This window comes from Eretmochelys imbricata, chromosome 1 (genome assembly GCF_965152235.1).
Source record: "Eretmochelys imbricata isolate rEreImb1 chromosome 1, rEreImb1.hap1, whole genome shotgun sequence".
Taxonomy (NCBI): domain Eukaryota; kingdom Metazoa; phylum Chordata; order Testudines; family Cheloniidae; genus Eretmochelys; species Eretmochelys imbricata.
The window spans coordinates 310,090,151-310,111,485 of record NC_135572.1 but is presented as its reverse complement, the minus strand read 5'-3'; the positions used below and the strand labels follow the sequence as shown (position 1 = coordinate 310,111,485).

The 21,335-nt window shown below is 40.2% G+C and overlaps 1 protein-coding gene across 1 annotated transcript in view; it reads left to right on the top strand.

The window, feature by feature from the left end:
• The window catches only part of SAMTOR (S-adenosylmethionine sensor upstream of mTORC1), a 63,852-nt gene that overhangs the window by 9,838 nt on the left and 32,679 nt on the right, over positions 1-21,335 (top strand). Inside the window, exons 2-3 of the mRNA XM_077834187.1 lie at positions 9,912-10,053; positions 16,939-17,112. Of these exons, the coding sequence (XP_077690313.1) occupies positions 9,912-10,053; positions 16,939-17,112 (316 nt within the window). The remainder of the gene's footprint in view (positions 1-9,911; positions 10,054-16,938; positions 17,113-21,335) is intronic.

The following is a 21,335-nucleotide window of genomic DNA, read 5'->3' as shown; positions in this document are numbered from 1 at the left end:
ACAAACTGTGCAAAGTTTTTAGCATTGCTCTAGTAGTAGCAGAGCTACTGTATGTAAGGATGTAAATAGCAATTTAAAAAGTTGACCAGTTAAACAATTAAAATTATATTTAATCGTTTAACTGTACCGCGGTAGCTCTGGTGGGCCTGGCACGGCTCAGGCTGGGGTCACTAAGGCTGGGCCTAGGCGCCCACTCCAACCGCTGGGGTTAATGGGTTACCGGTTAACCTTTTACATCCCTATTTGTATGTTTAAAGAACTGTTATACTGAAGTTTTTGCTCTTCTTTCTATGAAGATCAAATTAAAAATAAATAAAATATTACGTCAAATTTAAGTGAGGGAGTTAACTAATGTGGTCATATCAGCTATGAATTTTCTTCTGAAATTTATGGGATAACTTACTGCATAGCCTCAAAAGTTTTGTGTTGACAGACAGGAATGTATAGCTAAATGAAAGTTTGCTTATATTTCGTTGTCACTATTAGCGGTGTCATCCTTTTTTCAGATTAGATCACAAAATGCAAGTTAAAGTTTGTAAAGCAAATTCTTATTTCACTTATGAAAAATAATCAATATCTAATTACCCTTACTTTTCATGTAAATAATTCTTAAATTATATTCCGTGTTGACAAATATAAAATTAGACAAACTAGTCTTGCAAAATAGTTTGAGCTCCATTGAAATAGTAAGTATGTTGTGTGAGAAGAAGGCAGATGATTAGTAAACTTCTAGAATTTTGAACATGCTGAATGTTTTAAGTGGAATAAGACAGTGGGTAGCATTCCTAATTTAATTAACTTTTTCTCTGCTTAGCCACAGCCACATCTTCAAGTACTGTAGCACCAAGAGGACATACTTGTTGCATAATGCAGCACTGGGTATTTTTCCATCATCGCATACCAGAGTCTTACAGCAGATAATTGGATAAGTTGTATGTTAAATTTCTCTGATAATGGGGATAGGATGAGAGAGAGTCAATTAGTGGACTATAATGTAAGAATATATTCCATTTTAATCATTTAAATTGTATAAAATGGTGTTGGTACAGTAGGTGGATGTATCTGAAGTCTAGAGTCTGATTTGATAGTTTGAGAATAATAAAATGGGTTGTCCGCTCAGACTTTAAGAACAGAGTGGAATTTGTCATGTTGAGTTTTTCTAGGAATTTTTTAACCTAACATTGCCCTCGCTCAGTGGTTCCCCACCTTCTTTCATATGCAGACCTCAAAAAAATTTCTACTGGAGGTGCGCGGATCCCTTTGGAAAACTTAGGCATAGCCTGTGGACCCCCAAGAGTCCACGGGCCACAGGTTGAAAACCCCTGTGCTATGGTAATGACAACCTTTCGTGGACCCCTTAGATAGTAGTCTGAGGTCCCCCAGCTGAGAACCACTGCCCTAGTTGACAATGTTCCCATTTATTGCTGTTCAGCATGTTGGGTAAACTGATATACTATTTCAGTGAGGAACCAGAGGTATTTTTACGAACACTTAAACTGTTCCTTTTGTGGAACACTGAGGCATGTTAAAAATTAGTCTGTTGATTGCAACATATTCTAGTTAAAATCTAAGCAGAACTTTTACAGTATAAATGGGATGTTGCCATAGCTGGGCTTTTGAAATTTGGAATCTTCCAGCAGTGTCATTGTATCCTCACAACTAATAGATGTTGCTTTCCTCTAAAATGGAAAATTAAAGGGGTGTATCTAAAGCATCTTTGTAGAAACATAAAAATGTTTTTAATGTAGCAGTAGGCAACATGCTGTGTTTGAGTTTTCTCTCTGGGACCAGCAAAGATACACAGTTTTAGGAATTTTTTTGCGAAATAGTGAAGAGCAGCAGGGAAAAGCTCACACATTATGTTCTGAATCAGCTTAATTGTCACTTTATATTTCTCAGTGACATTTATGGATTTTTTTAAAAAAAAGATGAGATTCTTGAGGACAGTGCTGCTCCAGATTCTATCCAAATCTGTTTTATTTACCATTGTTTTACAATGGTTTGCATCCCTTTTACTAAAATTAAAACAAAAGTATAAGCTAGTAACATGACATATAAATTGAAATAAATGTGTACTACCCCAGTCTATAGTTCTGGATTGCCATAGCAGACTCTTAAAAATACTTCCATAAATAAATATTGGCATAGTGTTGATAGAACGCTATCCTGGCAGCAACATTAATGTAACAAAAATTTAATAAACTCCACTAACAAAACCTTTACCAGAGTTGCCATCCTCAGTTTTGCCCAACTCACATCTTCTTTTATGCACAAAGGAGATTTACCGTAAGTTAAGAAAATTCTTGGTGTTGTCAAGATTTGAAGTTGACTTTATGTGGATGGTGTAATTATTCAGTGTTTTTGTTTAAATCTAGAGATTTGCAGGGAATGTATTCTGTTTCATAAAACATGCCTAAAATGGTGAATATGTAATATTTCTAGTGAAATAAATCACTAAGTGTGTTTTGGTAATTAAATTGATATTTATTGGTTTTGTTTTGTACTTTTTAAAGGACTTTAAGGCACTCTAAAATTGTTAGTGACAACTTCTTACTTTCAATTTCTTTTAAGTTATGTTCCGTGTATACTTCAGACTTTTTGCATTTGAATGGTCTGTTTTGTGTTTAATAGATAGGGTAATGTTACAGTGCTGTCTCTAAAAGGTTATTGTCTGAATATCAGTTTTTACTATCTTTATTTCAAGCTGATTAACTTTTTAGTTTACAGTTTACAACACTTGAACCTTCTGAGAGTAGAATGCCTGATGAAATTTCTTACAACAGGGGTGGGCAAACTTTTTGGCTGAGGGCCACATCTGGGTGGGGAAAATTGCTTGCAGGGCCATGAATGTCGGGCAGAGAGTTGGTGTGGGGGATGGGGTGCGGTGTGCAGGAAGAGGCTCAGGGCAAGGGGTTGGGGCAGAGCAGGGGTGCAGCGTGTACGAGGGGGCTCGGGGAAGGGGATTGGGGTGTGGGGTGCAGCAGGAGGCTTGGGGGGCTGAGGTGCAGGCAGGGGGCTCAGGGCAGGGAGTTGGAGTGTGGGATGCAGGAGGGGTTCGGGCTCTGGCCAGGCGCCGCTTACCTGGAGCAGCTTTGGGGTGGCAGTGGCACGCACTGGGGTCAGGACAGGCTCCCTGGCCCTGTTCCGGGAAGTGGCCAGCACCACGTCTCTGTGGCCCCTGGAGGAGGGAGTGGGGCAGAGAGCACCACACGCTGCACTTGCCTGTGGGTACCTCCTCTGAAGCTCCCATTGGCTGCGGTTCCCCATTCCTGGCCAATGGGAGCTTCGGGGGTGTCCAGGTTCCTTCCCCACTCTGAACTCTAGGGTACAGATGTGGGGACCCGCATGAAGACCCCCTAAGCTTATTTTTACCAGCTTAGGTTAAAACTTTCCCAAGGCACAAATTTCGTCTTGTCTTTGAACAGTATGCTGCCACCAAGTGATTTAGACAAAGAACAGGGAAATGGCCACTTGGAATTCCTAATTCCCCAAAATATCCTTTCCTGTGGAGGCTTGAGAATAAACAAGATGAGCACAAACCAGCCTTGGATTTTTAAAACCCCAAAAACCTGATCAGATTCTTAAAAAACAGAACTTTATTAGAAGAACAAAAACAGATAAGAGAACAACTCTGTAAGATCAGAATGGAAGATAATCTTACAGGAAGTCAGATTCAAAACATAGAGAATCCCTCTAGACAAAACCTTAAGTTACAAAAAGACACAAGAACAGGAATACACATTTCCTCCAGCACAGCAAATTTCACAAGCCAAAACAATTTTCTAGCTAGATTACTTACTAACTGTACGGGAGTTGGAGGGCTTGCATCCTTGATCTGTTCCCCACAAAGGTATCAGACAGATAGACAAAAGCCTTTCTCCCCCCCCCCCCCTCCAGATTTGAAAGTATCTTGTCCCCTCATTGGTCATTTTGGGTCAGGTGCCAGCCAGGTTACCTGAGCTTCTTAACCCTTTACAGGTAAAAAGACTTTGCCTCTGGCCAGGAGGGATTTTATAGCACTGTATACAGAAAGGTGGTTACCCTTCCCTTTATATTTATGACAGGGGGAGGTACCCACAGGCAGAAGCAGTGCTCCGCCCCAGGAGCCACAGGGATGTGGTGCTGGCCGCTTCTGGGAATGAGGTGGGTATGGCAAATCTGCGGGCCGGATCCAAAAATCTAAGGGGCCGAATCCGGCCCGCAGGCCGTAGTTTGCCCATGAAGAAGGCTTACATGGATGGAGAGCATAGTCTGGGGAATGCATTTTACCTAGGGATTGGACTTCTGCATGGGATTGGACTACATGGGATTGGACTTCTGCATCATATCCAAGAATATACTGCTATAAGGAATGTCTCCTGGATCATCAGTTGTATTTGCATTCAGTGACAGAATTGCAAGGACAGGTAAACAAGTAACTGCTTAAAGAATTAATCTTCCAGGACATACAGAACTAGAAAAATGTTATTTTTAACAACCCTGGAGAGAGGGAACCAAACAGAAACACAATTTTTTCTTTTAAAGTAGAGCTGCTGCAGGGACCTGAAAGGCTTGTAAAACTCATGTTATGAGCGGTCATTATAAATCAGTGTCTCCCGGGTCTGACACTTACATGACTGATATCTTTTATGAGAGGAATGGGGTATAGAACAGCTTTTTTTTTTTTTTTTTTTTAAATACAGGCAATCCATGCTCAAATAGGATTCAAATTGCATGGGAGGGGAGAGATGGAGACAACACTCACATCTGTACTTGACACCCTATGATGAAATTAAGGAATCCCTACAGTAAAGATGAACTGGAGGCAATGATTATCTGAAGTGCAGAGTTTAATATAAGGGACATGAGAAAATATTATTCAAGGAAGCCCCCTGGACCAGTCCACACAAGAGTTCCACTTCCTGGACACTATGGTGCTAATAAGCGATGGTCACATGAACACCACCCTATATCGGAAACCTACAGACTGCTATGCCTATCTGTATGCCTCCAGCTTTCATCCAGACCACACCACACGATACATTGTCCACAGCCAAGCTCTACGGTACAACCGCATTTGCTCCAACCCTCAGACAGAGACAAACACCTACAAGTTCTCTATCAAGCATTCTTAAAGCTACAATACCCACCTGCTGAAGTGAAAGAAACAGATTGACAGAGCCAGAAGAGTACCCAGAAGTCACCTACTACAGGACGGGCCCAACAAAGAAAATAACAGAACGCCACTAGCCATCACCTTCAGCCCCCAACTAAAACCTCTCCAACACATCATCAAGGATCTACAACTTATCCTGAAGGACAACCCATCACTCTCACAGATCTTGGGAGACAGGCCAGTCCTTGCTTACAGACAGCCCCCCAACCTGAAGCAAATACTCACCAGCAACCACACAACAGAACCACTAACCCAGGGAACCTATCCTTGCAACAAAGCCCGTTGCCAACTGTGTCCACATATCTATTCAGGGGACACCATCATAGGGCCTAATCACATCAGCCACACTATCAGAGGCTCGTTCACTTGCACATCTACCAATGTGATATATGCCAGCAATGCCCCTCTGCCATGTACATCGGTCATGCTGGACAGTCTCTACGTAAAAGAATAAATGGACACAAGTCAGACATCAAGAATTATAACATTCAAAAACCAGTTGGAGAACACTTCAGTCTCTTTGGTCACTCAATTACAGACCTAAAAGTTGCAATTCTTCAACAAAAAAACGTCAAAAACAGACTCCAACGAGAGACTGCTGAATTGGAATTAATTTGCAAACTGGATACAATTAACTTAGGCTTGACTAAAGACTGGGAGTGGATGGGTCATTACACAAAGTAAAACTATTTCCCCATGTTTATTCTCCCTCCCCCCCCCCCCCCCCCCGGCTGTTCCTGAGACATTCTTGTCAACTGCTGGAAATGGCCCACCTTGATTATTACTACAAAAGGTGTCCCATCCCCTCCCGGCTCTCCTGCTGGTAATAGCTCACCTTACCTGATCACTCTCATTACAGTGTGTATGGTAACACCCATTGTTTCATGTTCTGTGTGTATATAAATCTCCCCACTGTATTTTCCACTGAATGCATTTGATGAAGTGAGCTGTAGCTCACGAAAGCTTATGCTCAAATTTCTTAGTCTCTAAGGTGCCACAAGTACTCCTTTTCTTTTTGCGGATACAGATTAACACGGCTGCTATTCTGAAACTTCTGATTTTATGTAAGAATTCCTGATTAATTCTAGGTTATTCTGGAACATAAACTTTGACACCTCAATGTCAGTCTTAATACATTCTTTTGAAATAGTCCATGAGACATTTTCATATTGTATTTTTTATTTCCAGTCATCCATGTAGCCCAAATTTGCTATGCAAAGTCCTTCCTGTAAATTCCACTGCATTTATAGTTACCTAAGCTTTGATTCATAAATCAGTTTCTGTCCCATCTAGATTAGAAGGTTCATTAGCTTATGTTCTGTAACCAACGTGCTGCAGTCTGCATTTCCATTATAACTCTGAAACTTAAGTGGCAAGCTCAATTAGGTACGAAGTTTGAATATATTAATTCACTGTTAGTGCGGACTTGAAATCCAGATGTGGCAAACACCTTTTGGAGTTTGTCCACAAATAGTGGGTCTTTTCAAGACTTTGCTTTCAATTTAAAGGACATGTGAATGTGCTTGTTCTATCAATATCCTATTCAGTTTGAAGTGAAAAGTATGCTGTTAAGCATATTCAAGTCAGTTGAGGATTTTTGTTGTTAAGGTGGAATTCCAGGGGATGGTTTGAGGTTTATTATGAGTGATAATGGTAGAGAGTAAAATTGAGTACCTCAAAGCTAACTCATCTTCTATTTGTAATCTTTTTTTCCTTGTATTCCCTTATTTTTTTTTAATCTTGACTCATCTTGTTGTCCTGTTTCTACTTAGACTGTAAGCATTTCAGGGCAGGAACTGCCTTTCTTGTGTTTGTGTGTAAGGTGTCTAACATACTTCTGAATGCTCTGTAAACAAATAATAAACTAGAGCATCTAATCAAAGCACCAGTAATTTTTAGATAAGCTTCGTCCAGGAGTCTTGTATTTATCATGAGGGGCTTATTAACAGGAGCCCAACTTAGCAAGATTCAGAGTATTGTGGTGAAACAGTTGCAAGACCGCAGTTAAGGTTGTGTTAGAATTTATTAACTACCAAGTTTATTTATATCCAAGCTTGGACTGATCAGTGGTTGGTATTTCTTAAATTGGTTTTGCATAGCCACAAACATGCTTCATTAACCAGGAGAGAGAAATTACAGGAGTTGTATTAGTGTCTTACCAGACAGTGGAGGGTAAAGAAATCTAGGCTATGGCTACACTACAGCATAAGTTGACATAAATGATGTCACTCATAGGTTTGAATTAGCCAGCCCCCTGCGCTACATAACTTATGCTGACTTAAGCGCCGGTGTGGACAGCGTTTTGCGTCAGCGGGAGAGCTTCTCCCACCGACATAGTTTACGAGGGCTGGAGTAATTAAGCTGACGGGGAGCTCGCTCCCATCAGCTTAGAGCGGCTACACCTGGGATGGCCAACCTGAGCCTGAGAAGGAGCCAGAATTTACCAATGTACGTTGCCAAAGAGCCACAGTAATACGTCAGCAGCTCCCCCACCCCGTTCCCAGGGTCCCCCACCCACTGGCAGCTCCGCCGATCAGTGCTGCCTCCTACCAATTAGCTGTTTCGTGGTGTGCAGGAGGCTCGGGATGGGGAGGAGGAGCAAGGGCACTGCAGGCTCAGGGGAGGGTGCAGGGCCTGTGGTAGAACCAGGGGTTGAGCAGCGAATATCCCCCAGCACACTGGAAAGTTGGCGCCTGTAGCCCCAGAGGCAGTGCCTGTACAAGGAGCCCCGTATTAACTTGTGAAGAGCCACATGTGGCTCCAGAGCCACAGGTTGGCCACCCCTGGGCTACACTAAAGAGCTTGCTGCACCACTGTAAGCTCTCTAGTGTAGCCATAGCCTTACACAGTTTCTCGTTCTATCCTCCGGTGTCTGTTCAGTCCTATGTTGGTACTGCGTGAAATGCCTTTTCCAAGGAAACCCAGCAGGAGGAACAGAGGTTGTACCAAAAATCGGGAGTGCTTCTGTGTCTCATCCTACTCAGGCATGCTCTCAGGCTGATGTCTGTACCTGCTGATGTCTTTTATTGCCAACTACACAATTTAACACATACGCACCTCTTAATTCAGTGCTTTTGGGAAATAATGAGAATGAAAGGTGCCATATATATGCTTTTGAGTGTTCTGATCAGCCAGCCAATTTACTAATTGGGGCAGAGTAACTTTCCTGCCGTGTACTAGTCACGAAGCAGACAGACAAATCTGTGGTAGAGCTTTTTTTTGTTTGCCCTGTTTCCCCAGTCTCTCTGTTGGATTTAGACTGTATGTGGTCTGCTTCTTGGCCTTACGGCATGAATGCCATCTCATATGAGAGAATGCAAATGCCAGAGTGGAAATATGCCTTATTCTGTTGATATCTGCATTTTATGCCTTTTGAAATCTTTCCAAGGAAAGGAAATTGGCTTAATATCCCTGAACCACACTTGGACAGGCAGTCTGAGTAAACAAGGAGCTAATCTGCTTACCTTAGATTTCTAAGTTATGCAAGTTAGCAAATTTTTGTATAGTACCTCCTCACTTAACGTTGTAGATATTTTCCTGAAAAATGCGACTTTATGCAAAACAATGTTAAGCAAATCCAATTTCCCCCCATAAAAAATAATGTAAATGGGGGGGTTAGGTTCCAGGGAATTTTTTTCGCTCGACAAGACACCTTATACACATATACAGTATAAGTTTTAAACAATTTTAAACAAACAGTTTAATACTGTACACAGCAATGATGATTGTGAAGCTTGGTTGAGATGGTGGAGTAAGAGGGTGGAATATTTCCCAGGGAATGCCTTGCTGCTAAATGATGAACTAGCACTCAGCTGAGCACTCAAGGGTTAATATGCTATTGTTAATGTAGCCTCACACTCTACAAGGCAGCGTGGACTGAGGGAGGAAACACAATAGATTCAGGGCAGTAGCTGTAAACGCTTCCCTGCAAAAACTGAACATGATGATGATCCCACGCTATCCAGCTGGAGCAATGCAGAAAGCCTCCTCCTGACAGCAATGCAGAAAGCTCCCGGGAGCAGCTCCAAGGCAGAGAGCAGGTCAGGAGCAGCAGGGCAGTGGGGGGAGGGCCAACCAAACTGCTGCTGGGTAGCTGCCGAGCCACATACCTTACAGGGAATTTAGGGGAGCTGATTGGGGAGAGTGGGCTGCCAGCCCCCTGGTTCTAATCCCCGTGAGGAGGGGCTGCTCTTCCAGAGAATCCTGCAATCAATGGACAAAGCAGGCAGCTGCCAAACGACATTATAAGGGAGCATTGCACAACTTTGAACAATCATGTTCCCTAATCGATCAGCAATGTAACAATGGAACAACTTTAACTGGGACAACGTTAAGTGAGGAGTTACTGTATACCCACACCTGCTGCAATCAGAGGCCAAATGGGGGAGGGAAAGCAATGGTAATGCTTTGCCCCCTCATGACACCAAAATAAATTGCTATTCAAGGTAGATTATGCAGTTCTTCTAATCATCCCTCTTCCTTGTGGGCTTTGATTAGCAGTAAATAGCTAAGCATCTTGACATGTAAGTTGTCATAAGTAGATTTAATACGTCAACGCTTCTATTGATATGAATGGGAGCAATTTTGTTATATTTTTAGGGTGCCTTTAGACTTAGGGAGATACCACTGCATCAATTTATGCTTGGCTCACGCTTTAAATGTCTTCTTCACAATCTTTAGACCTAGATGCTACTTTCTGGTGACAGACATTAAACACGTATATTATTCTGCTAACACTGTTTTTGTTTTTGTTTAGTGGGAGACTTTGACAAGATCTGGCGTGAACACTGTGAGGATGAGGAAACTCTTTGTGAATATGCTGTGGCAATGAAAAACCTTGCAGATAATCACTGGACAAAATCTTGTGAAGGGGAAGGTCGAATTGAATGGTGTTGCAGGTAAATCTTTGTGTGGTTTAACAGGATAGGATTGTAAACTCTGTCTGAAACTGCCAATCTGAGTCTTCAGTGCAGAGCATATTCTTGCTTTCCGTACTTATATCCAACACTCATGTTTTAATGTGTGGTTATTTTTAAGTAAACATCACATTTCCCATTATTCTATCTCACTGTTCTTAGAATTTTAGCATGTGATGTTCTGAATTTTGATCTTTAAATCCAGATTAAAGCATTCCCAACTAGGTTTAGCAAAACTTTAATGTGTTGAAACTGTTAGCAGCTAAACTTGTTATAAAGAACATGATTAGTACTTGGTTCTAAATCTAGATTTCTCAAAGTCAGGTAATCCTAGAACTGAAAGGGACCTTGAGAGGTCATCTAGTCCAATCCCCTGCACTCAAGGCAGGACTAAGTATTATCTAGACCATCCCTGACAGGAGTTTGTCCAACCTGCTCTTAAAAACTCCAATGATGGAGATTCCACAACCTCCCTAGGCAATTTATTCCAGTGCTTAACCACCTGACAGGAAGTTTTTCCTAATGTCCAACCTAAACCACCCTTGCTGCAATTTAAGGCCATTGCCTCTTTTCCTGACCTCCGAGGTTAAGAAGAATAACTTTTCTCCCTCCTCCATGTAACAACCTTTTATGTACTTGAAAACTGTTGTCATGTCCCCTCTCAGTCTTCTCTTCTCCAGACTAAACAAAACCGAATTTTTTCAGTCTTCCCTCATACGTCATGTTTTCTAGACGTTTAATCATTTTTGTTGCTCTTCTTTGGACTTCCTCCAATTTGTCCACATCTTTCCTGAAATATGGTGCCCAGAACTGGACACAGTACTCCAGTTGAGGCCTAATCAGCATGGAGTAGAGCGGAAGAATTACTTCTTGTGTCTTGCTTACAGTACTCATGCTAATACATCCCAGAATGATGTTTGCTTTTTTTGCAATATCATTGCACTGTTGACTCATATTTACCTTGTGATCCACTGTGACCCCAGATAGCTTTCCACAGTACTCCTTCCTAGGCAGTCATTTTCCATTTTCTATGTCTGCAACTGATTGTTCCTTCCTAAGTGGAGTACTTTGCATTTGTCCTTATTGAATTTCATCCTATTTACTTCAGACCATTTCTCCAGTTTGTCCAGATCATTTTGAATTTTAATCCTATCCTCCAAAGCACTTACAACCCCTCCCAGCTTGGTATTGTCCACAAACTTTATAGGTGTATTGTCTATGCCATTAGCTAAATCATGTATGAAGATATTGAACAGAACCAACCCCTGTGGGACCCCACTCGTTATGCCCTTCCAGCATCACTGTGAACGACTGATAACTACTCTCTGGGAACGGTTTTCCAACCAGTTATGCACCCACCTTATAGAGGCTCCATCTAGGTTGTATTTCCCTAGTTTGTTTATGAGAAGGTCATGCGAGACAGTATCAAAAACCTTACTAAAGTCTAGATCTACCCCATCTACTGCTTTCCCCCCATCTATAAGGCTTGTTACCCTGTCAAAGAAAGCTATCAGGTTGGTTTGGCACGATTTGTTCTTGACAAATGCATGCTGACTGTTTATCACATTATCTTCTAGGTGTTTGCAAATTGATTTCGTAATTGTTTACTCCATTATCTTTCCAGGTACAGAAGTTAAGCCGACTGGTCTGTAATTCCCCGGGTTGTCCTTATTTCCCTTTTTATAGATAGGCACTATATTTGCCCTTTTCCAGTCTTCTGGAATGTCTCCTGTCGTCCATGATTTTTCAAAGATGATTGCTAATGGCTCAGATTTCTCCTCAGTCATCAGGCCCTGGTGAATTGAAGACATCTAACTTGTCTAAGTAATTTTTGACTTGTTCTTTCCCTATTTTAGATTCTGATCCCAGCTCATTTTCACTGGCATTCACTATGTTAGATGTCCATTCGCCACCAACCTTCTTGGTGAAAACCGAAACAAGTCATTAAGCACCTCTGCCATTTCCACGTTTTCTGTTATTGTCTTTCTCCCCTCATTGAGTAACGGGCCTACTCTGTCCTTGGTCTTCCTCTTGCTTCTAATGTAGAATTGTAGATGTAATTTGTAGAATGTTTTCTTGTTTCCATTTATGTCCCTAGCTAGTTTAATCTCGTTTTGTGCCTTGGCTTTTCTAATTTTGTCCCTACATACTTGTGGTGTTTGTTTATAGTCATCTTTTTGTAATTTGACCGGATTTCCTCATTTTGTAGGACTCTTTTTTGAGGTTTAGATCATTGAAGATCTCCCGGTTAAGCCAGGGTGGTCTCTTGTCATACTTCCTATCTTCCCTACTCAGTGGGATAGTTTGCTCTTGTACCCTTAATAATGTCTCTTTGAAAAACTGCCAACTGTTTTCAATTGGTTTTCGCCTTAGACTTGCTTCCCATGGGATTTTACCTACCAACTCCGAGTTTGCTAAAGTCTGCCTTCTTGAAATCCATTGTCTTTATTGTGCTGTTCTCCCTCCTACAATTTCTTAGAATCATGAACTCTACCATTTCATGATCACTTTCACTCAAGTTGCCTTCCGGTTTCAAATTCTCAACCAGTTCCGCCCTATTTGTCAAAATCAAATCTAGAACAGCCTCCCCCAAGTAGCTTACTCCACCTTTTGAAATAAAAAAGTCTCCAGTACATTCCAAGAACTTGTTCGATAATCTATGCCCTGCTGTGTTATTTTCCGAACAGATGTCTGGGTAGTTTGTCCCCCATCACCACCAAGTCCTGTGATCTGGATGAGTTGTTTTAAAAAGAAAAGAAAAAAAAGCCTCATCTACCTCTTCTTCCTGGTCTGTAGTAGACCCCTACCATGACATCACCCGGGTTTTTTCACCCCTTTTATCCTTACCCAGAGACTTTCAACAAGTCTCTCTTATTTCTATCTCAACCTCAGTCCAAGTGTATACATTTTAATATACAAGACAACACCTCCTCTCTTATAACCTCATAACAGTAATACACTGTTAAGAAATAATTCATAATGTTTTATTTGCAGAGGACTTTTAAAAGTTGGTTGCTTGCTGCTTTTTATAGCTGTTCTGATTATTTTTTTTTTTTTTTTTTTTTTTTTTAAATACAGGTCTTTGCTATGTAATAGTCATATGTTTTAATGACTTCCCAGTGGCTCTATAAGCATATCAAGTTTTGCACATGGATTTAATTAAAGATGTAGAGTATGAAAATCCATCCCTGTGTTACTTCTCATACCCAGTGTTCCGTATATAAAGTTTTTCTTGCAAAAATGACTTTCTTTTTGTCTGAGAGACAAGGTGGATGAGGTAATATCTTTTACTGGGCCAACTTCTGTTGGTGAGAAGAGACAAGCTTTTGAGCTACGCAGAACTCTTCCTCAGGTCTGGGAAAGGTACTCCTTTTTCTCTTTGTCCACATAATCCCAAACGTCAAACAATGTATAAGTGCTGAGAAAATACTTTGCAATTCCTCACTTCATCTCTAGAGGCCAGGAGTTCTCAAACTTTTGTTCTGTGTATCACTGATCTGCAGAGAGGTGATGGGGCACATGATACTGGCCCTTCCTGTGTCCTGCTGCTTAACTGAATGAAAATAGTTTTAAAAATAAATAAATATTTTGATTACATAGAAAAAGAAATTATTGTTGGTACAGTTAGGTATCATAAGTTTCTCTTCAGAAGTGGAAAACTCTGAAAATGTTGGAGAACCCCTTCAGTAAGCCTTATTTTGAGGACAGGATGGCTTTTGGAGGCACATCTTGGGTATCTGTAATGAGGAAAGAAATTTTTACCCAGAAGCTAGAAAAAAAATCTTGTAAAGCCACTTTACCTTCATTTTCTCTTGCCTCCATGCAATCTTTTCTTACCAAATACCTGAAAAGCAACTGTCTCCAAATTATTTAGAGGGCTAGCCTACATAATACAGTACAATCATTAAAGCAGGGCTAGGCAAACTTTTTGGCCTGAGGATCACATCAGGGAATAGAAATTTTATAGCGGGCCATGAATGCCCACAAAATTGGGGTTGGGTTCTGGTTGGGGGTGCAGGCTCTGGGGTGGGGCTGCAGATGAGGAGTTTGGGGTGTAGGGAGGTGCTCTGGCTGGAACCGAGGGGTTCAGAGGGCGGGAGGGGAATCAGGGCTGAGGCAGGGGGTGGGGTGTGGGGAGAGGCTCATGGGTGCAGGCTCTGAGCGGTGCTTACCTCAAGCGACTCCGGAAGCTGTGGCATGTCCTTTCTACTCCTATGCGGAGGCGTGGCCAGGTGGCTCTGCATGCTGCCTCATCCGCAGGCACCGCCCCTACAGCTCCCATTAGAGCACCGGAGGGGGCCATTGGAATGTGTAGGAGCCGGAGTGAGGCCATCCCGCGGCTTCCGGGAGCTGCATGGTGCGGCCCTGACCCTGCGCCCTGGCTGGAGCACCAGAGTGGGTCCGGGCCGTGTGGTGCAGCCCCTGGACAGAGCTCGCGGGCCATCTTAAAACAGCTCTTGGGCCTTAGTTTGTCCATCCCCGCATTAGGGAAACCATCTATACTCTTCTTTGGTATTAAGAGTGACAGTTATGCAGATTATTTTTTAAACTTTTTCCGCTGCCTAGTTGGGGAGGTTGAAAAATATTTTGAGATTAATTCATAAACTAGATGCTATGTGTGTCTTTCATTTTTGATTATATAATGTTTTTATTCTTTAATTGAAATATTTCTTCATGGTTTGTAAAAAATATTAAATATATGGTGATCAATACTGACTATTTGCAGCTTTAAAATAAGGAGACTGCCTTACCCTGTATATGTGATTGTTTCAGGGAATACCTTGGAAACCTTTAGTTATAGGATTGATAAAAGATTTGTCTACTGAATTCCAGAAGCATTTCTGGACCCCATGACCTTAGAGTGCTATTGCAATAAGCTTGAACAATACATTAATCCTATACCCTGCCTGTGCTTTCCTCAAACTCTACTTTTTTTGTTGTGTTCCCACTTCACTTTTGTATTTAAGACTATAGCTTTGTAATGTAAAGGGAAGCAGAAAGACACATTTTGGAAAATAACTCCAAATCAAGTCTTCACTTAGAGGTTTTGTGGTTATAGCAAAATCCTCCTTGTATATAAATAGCATCTACTGGCAAAAGAATGTTTTAGCTTTTATAGCTAATCTGGTTCTGCAAGCAAAATAAGTTATGGCAAAAGCACTCTTTTACTGGTATAACTGCATCTACACTAGGGCTTTTTCTACCATAGCTATATGGTATCTAACATAGCTATGCTAAGAAAACTGTTAAGTGTAGATGCTTTGGCTGGTTCTGAAATTTACTTATGTTCCTTCAAGAAGGAAGGGGTGAAGTGGACCCTAAATTAGATACAGATGGAATTTTGTGTTGTCTTGTTCGGGGTTTTTTTTTGTTTGTTTTTTAATGCCAGTCTGGATTTTCTCTCACTTGTAAGGTGGTGATCAGCAGAACTATCTAAAAATTCTTCTGGCCTAATAAAATCATAAATTGCTTTTCTAATGCTTCAACAGAATCAGAACATTGAACTTGTGGTAATTGATAGAATAATCTCAAGATCTCTCTGTTCTAGTGCAATCCTTGGAATCCTCAATGGAAGAAACTGCATCCAAAGATGTTCTTGCAAAAAAACTTTGACATCTGTCTCAGTTCATAATCTGTTTTAGACATTATAACTGTCTGAGAACCTGAAATTAGATCCCTATATCAAAACCAATATCTCTCTCAGTAAGAAGAGACGCAAAGCCTCTGATCTATGAAAAAACAGTTTAAAAAAGCAGTTAAACATTTACTTTTTGTTTATATCATGTGAAACTTGAAGTTGAAAAATCTTCATTGTGTTTTAGAACAAGATTCCTAGTACAAACAAGGCTTTATATTATCCTATATGCTGAGACAATTCCAGCCTTTCTATTCTTAACCTGGGAGCCTACAATGACCCATGACACAGTCAACAATAGCAAAGCTATATAATAGAGGGAAAAGCTCTGTTATCCAAAGGTGAATCCCTTCTGTGCTCTGGTTGATAGTGCTAATATATGCGTATAAACAGTTGTATTCTTGCCCTCCATGGGTCTTGATGCTTATAATTAAGTCTTCTCTGCTTTCTGACTAGTTTACCTACACCTTATGACTGGATTATATTCCTCCTTTCCAATAAGTGTCTTACAAGTACTTGCTAAGCCTCCCCATTTCTGGAGACTACAGAGCTAGTACGTAAGTGGGGGAAAAGGTTGAATATACTTCTAATTGTAGCTCTGATAAGGATATCTTCATTAGGTCCACATTCCCTCTCCTTGAAAGTTAGGATCCATTTATGTATAGATAATACGGAATTTATCCAAAAGGGAAAAAAATCCATATACCTCACATTAACTTAATCTAGCTTTTGACTGCTGCCTCTGGATCAAAACATCTGGAAGCAATTAAGCCACTCCTCATTTCATATGTGATCTGAATGGAAGATAAATGGCCAAAGACATGAAGATAATAAGTGCCTTATGAAAACTATTGGAAACAATGCATTCTACAGGTAGCATTGTGGGTTTTCCTCTTTGAATATGTATTGTAGCTTTAATATGGGACTTTGTTATGAAACTCTAGTTATTAAGTGTTTGTATCCTTTAATGAATTCCATTTAAAATTCTTTTTTCCTTCATTCTCAGTTTGTCATGCTGCTGCTGAGTTCAAATTAATATAGGTAAACCCCAATAATAACTTTTACAAAAGTCTTGATAATCTCGAAGCTTGTATAATCAGTTTTTAATAATAATTAATGTACCTGCAAGTTTTAGATAACATGTAAACTCAAGGTACCTATAGTTATAAGTATTGCTAACCCTCATTACCACTGGCCTGCTGAAATATTACTTTGGATATTTTCTTTTTTAGTGTATGCCGAGAATATTTTCAAAATGGCGGAAAGAGAAAAGCACTTGAAAAAGATGAGAAAAGAGCAGTTGTTGCATCTAAGACCACTTCAGCCTTAAATGTTCTCCAGAATCCCAAAATTGAAGAACCCTTATCCAACTTCAGCTTTACAAATCATGAAACCATATCAGAGGAGTAAGTTGTAACTTTTTGCTATAATAAAAAAAAGTTTGCAAAAGAGAAGTTTTTCCCAGTCGTATAACATTGACTTCTGTGAAATTGCATTGCCCTAATGTATTTCCAATGCAACTTTTTATAGTTTTTAAAAAAGGAAAGAAAGTTTAAAAAAAAAAAAGTAAGTATATATTAATATGCTTCAGAAAATATTTGTATCATCACATTTTTTGGAAGCTAATGTTACAAAAATAGTGGCCAATAATTTATTTTGAGATTGACAATAGTCTTTTTTTAATTTAAGGAAAAACTCTCATAATCACTTGTGGAACACTTCTATCTTGTTAATGTTCTTGGTGTGATTTATAATACAATTTGGGTTTGGACAAAGGGAACATTTAAGAGGAAAGTGCTTCAGTGGGAAACTGCTGAGTATTTAGCACTCTTGAAACTCAATCCACTTTGCCTAAATATGGACTGGGTGCCTAAGATTATGCTCCTTTTACCAAAAAAAAATGGGCAAAGTTCTTTGACATTACCTGTGTATTTCCAAATGACTTCTTAAAGTCTAACTTTTTTGGAACTTCTTGGTTTCCTGCGTTATTTATTTTTAAAAGTACATAAATAAATAACAAATGCATTACTTTTCTAAGGTATTTTTCCCTCAATATTCTGACTTGTTTTCAACCTTAACTCAAATTAATTTTTTTTTAAACTTTTGGTCCTAGAATAGCACTAACTTTTGTACCTTTTATTATAGTTTAAAATTTCTGCCACCTTATTATAATGGGAAGACATTCATACTGTACAACAAGTATGTAGAGTAATGAGACTACATAAATATACTCATTCAATTTTAATATGCTTTTAAAAATAAAATTAGTCAATTTAATTTATGTTCTTAAATTCATGGGTCAACTCTTATGACTGCTTAGCTGCCACAGTATTTTGTTAGCAGTTTCAGGAGCGTTTCTAGATCTTGCTTCTGTGCCATATCTTCTGTGAACAAGTTGTATGTATTATTAATTAGGGAAATGAAGGGCAGGTTGGTAATGTTAATGAATATCTTGTGTCCACATCAGTTAGTATCTTTGTGCCTTTAACTCTGTTAGAATAACTTGTACATGCCCTCAGTGTGTCTGTACAAAATGGCTAGAAACAAAACAGAAAACAATTTGTTCTCTAATATTATTTCGCATTATGGAGATGTGCAGTATCCACTACATAATTGAGGTTGCAACCTGAGTTCCCATCAGAACCCTGATTTCTCTCCCCTTCTTCACTCCTCCCCCAAATTCAAACTAAGAATTATTCTCTTCAAAATTTTGTTTACTCTGTCTGAGTTACACTTGCTCATCAGTAGAAAATAAGTTAGTCAAGGAGTTAATACAGTATAGCATATAAAATGAAGAGATGTTCACCTAACTTAAAAAAAAAATCAAGTAGAAATGAATCCTGGTTCATTGTATTTATCTATTAAATCCAGTGAACAGGGCCAAAGATTAGGTGGTTAGACACTTAACTTCTAAATAACAGTTTAAATCAGTGGTTTTCAAACTTTTTGTACTGGTGACCCCTTTCACATAGCAAGCCTCTGAGAGCGACCCCCCTTATAAATGAAAACACTTGTGTGTATGTTTAACACCATTATAAATGCTGGAGGCAAAGCGGGGTTTGAGGTGGAGGCTGACAGCTTGCAAACCCCCCTCCCCCCATGTAATAACCTTGTGACCCCCTGAGATCAAGTTTGAGAACCCCTGGTTTAAACAGTAATATTGGCAGGTGACTTTTTGGGGGGGGGGGGGGTGAACAAGTTAACTGTTGACTCTTTATCAGCTCCAGAGACAGACTAGAAAGCAGGAGGAGATGGGTCCCTCTCCAATTTTCCTGCATAGGTTTTGAGATGGAAGAGGTGTGAACCCCTGCTCTAGTCCACTCTTCCCAGGGCCCCTGCTCTGCTCTGTCTCCTATTGTGCAGCAGTGTGTGCATGCATAATATTTAAGGTCAGTAAGAATAGAATCTTGCATATATTAAGAGGTTTTCCTGGTGTTGAGGTGCTAGAAAGAACAGGAGGCTTGATTTAGTATCTGAATTAAAGGCTGTTTAATAATGTGGATGTTAAATGAGACCATACCTACTTGTATCATCTCCTTGATGCTCCCTACATCTAGCTAGATGCATAGTTGTTTGTCATTACTTTTTTCTTACGGAGTGATTTTTTTTTCTGTCTTCATATCGCACACAATTGCATTTTCATTTGTGAGGATACTATATGAGTTGCTTCTGTCTTTGTCCATCAGAGCTGCAAGTAGTTAATGCATAAGAATTCAGGATTCAGTGCTTGAAATCATGTGGCTCGTAAATGATAAGAAAAGCACTTTACCAGGGAAAGTCCCTCTTACCAGCATTTTGAGTGGTAATAGTAGAGGCAAACCTAAGAACAGTGGGAGTTCAGCTAGACAAAATACTTCAATTATGCGGTCACAACAAAATATCAACTTCCTGTAATTATGCACAATAGATAATCGCACACAGATCCAGCACGCAGTTTTTGAACACCCAGCGGTACCAAGCCAGCCAGTACAACTTATCTGAACAGGCAGTTTGGCGGGATAATGGGAACAAGAGGCACCAGTCTGAATCAATGGTCCATGACACTATTAAGCTGAGTAGAAAGTTGCATGTACTCTGTGATCGTCAGCTTTGCACTTAGGTGACCTCGGTGTGACAAATTAAGCAGGTGACTGTGCAGAGAGAATTAAGCTTGAAGGTATGTGTACAGTGGGTACATTTAAGGTTTCTAATGATTAGAGAAAGGAGCAGTTCTAAGTATAATAAATATAAGAATCTCAATTTGTGAGGTTCTTTCAAAAATGACGAAACTTGAGTACCAGCACTGTATTCTGAGGTAACGGAATGCAGCTGCAGACATCCTGTTGTGGGAAGTTTTAGAAAGCTGTCTGGATCGAAACTGCAATGACAGGTCAATTGGGTTTAAAATATGGTTCTGAGCTATCAGAGTAAAAATATCTCCCTAAACAGGCCCTGCGCGTTGAGTCAGGCCTGCTGATTCAGGGTTTTGCTACTTACTTTTTACAGCTGTTAGCTCGGCAGACCCACTAAGGCTAGGGAAGAGTGGGATGGATTCTTCTGCTTCATGAATCAACAAAGTTCCTACTGTAAAATTTTTATTATCGGTGATACGTGTGTTGGAAAGAGTTTTGCTAAGATTCCATGTTCAGAGTCTCTTCTCCCTTGCAAACAGAAGGAAGACTTAGGCAGGGGTTCTCAAACTGGGGTTGGGACCCCTCAAAGGGTCACGAGGTTATTACATGGGGGATCGTGAGCGGTCAGCCTCCACCCCAAACCCCACTTTGCATCCAGCATTTAAGATGGTGTTAAATATATAAAAGTGTTTTTAATTTATAAGGGAGGCGGTCACACTCAGAGGCTTGTTATTTGAAAGGGTCACCAGTACAAAAGTTTGAGAACCACTGACTTAGGGGGTAGGGAGGAAGGTAACACTGAGAAGACCACATTAATTGACACACCTAGAAGTCAAGTAGCAACAAGCAATAAGGGGAGGGCAAACTACTCTTCCGCTTCCGTTTAGATTTTATATGTTGTATATGTAGCACTTAAAGGATGTTAAATGCTTTTCTGATTTTATTTGTATGTTCAATGGGAAAACACTTCAGTAACAATGACAAAGTTGTTTGGTGTATGTTCTCCTGCAGAACGGCGAATTGAGCAAAACTCAAACTTCTGAAAATTAGGAAATGCATGGTTAAGGTTGCCCTGCACATAGATGAACATGATTTGTTAGGTAACAGTCAACATGTTTTTTGTAAAGGGAAATCATGCCTCACCAATCTACTAGAATTCTTTAAGGGGTCAACAAGCATGTGGACAAGGGGGATCCAGTGGAGATAGTGCATTTCGATTTTCAGAAAGCCTTTAACAAGGTCCCTCACCAAAGGGTCTTAAGCAAAGTAAGCAGTAATGGGATAAGAGAGAAGGTCCTCTCATGGATTGGTAATTGGTTAAAAGATAGGAAAACAAGGGTAGGAATAAATGGTCAGTTTTCAGAATGGAGCAAGGTAAAAAGCAATGTGCCCCAGCAGCCTGTTCTGGATCAAGTCCCATTCAGCGTATTCATAAATGATCTGGAAAAGGGTAAACAGTGAGGTGGCAAAATCTGCAGATGATTCAAAACTACTCAAGATTGTTAAGTCCCAGGCAG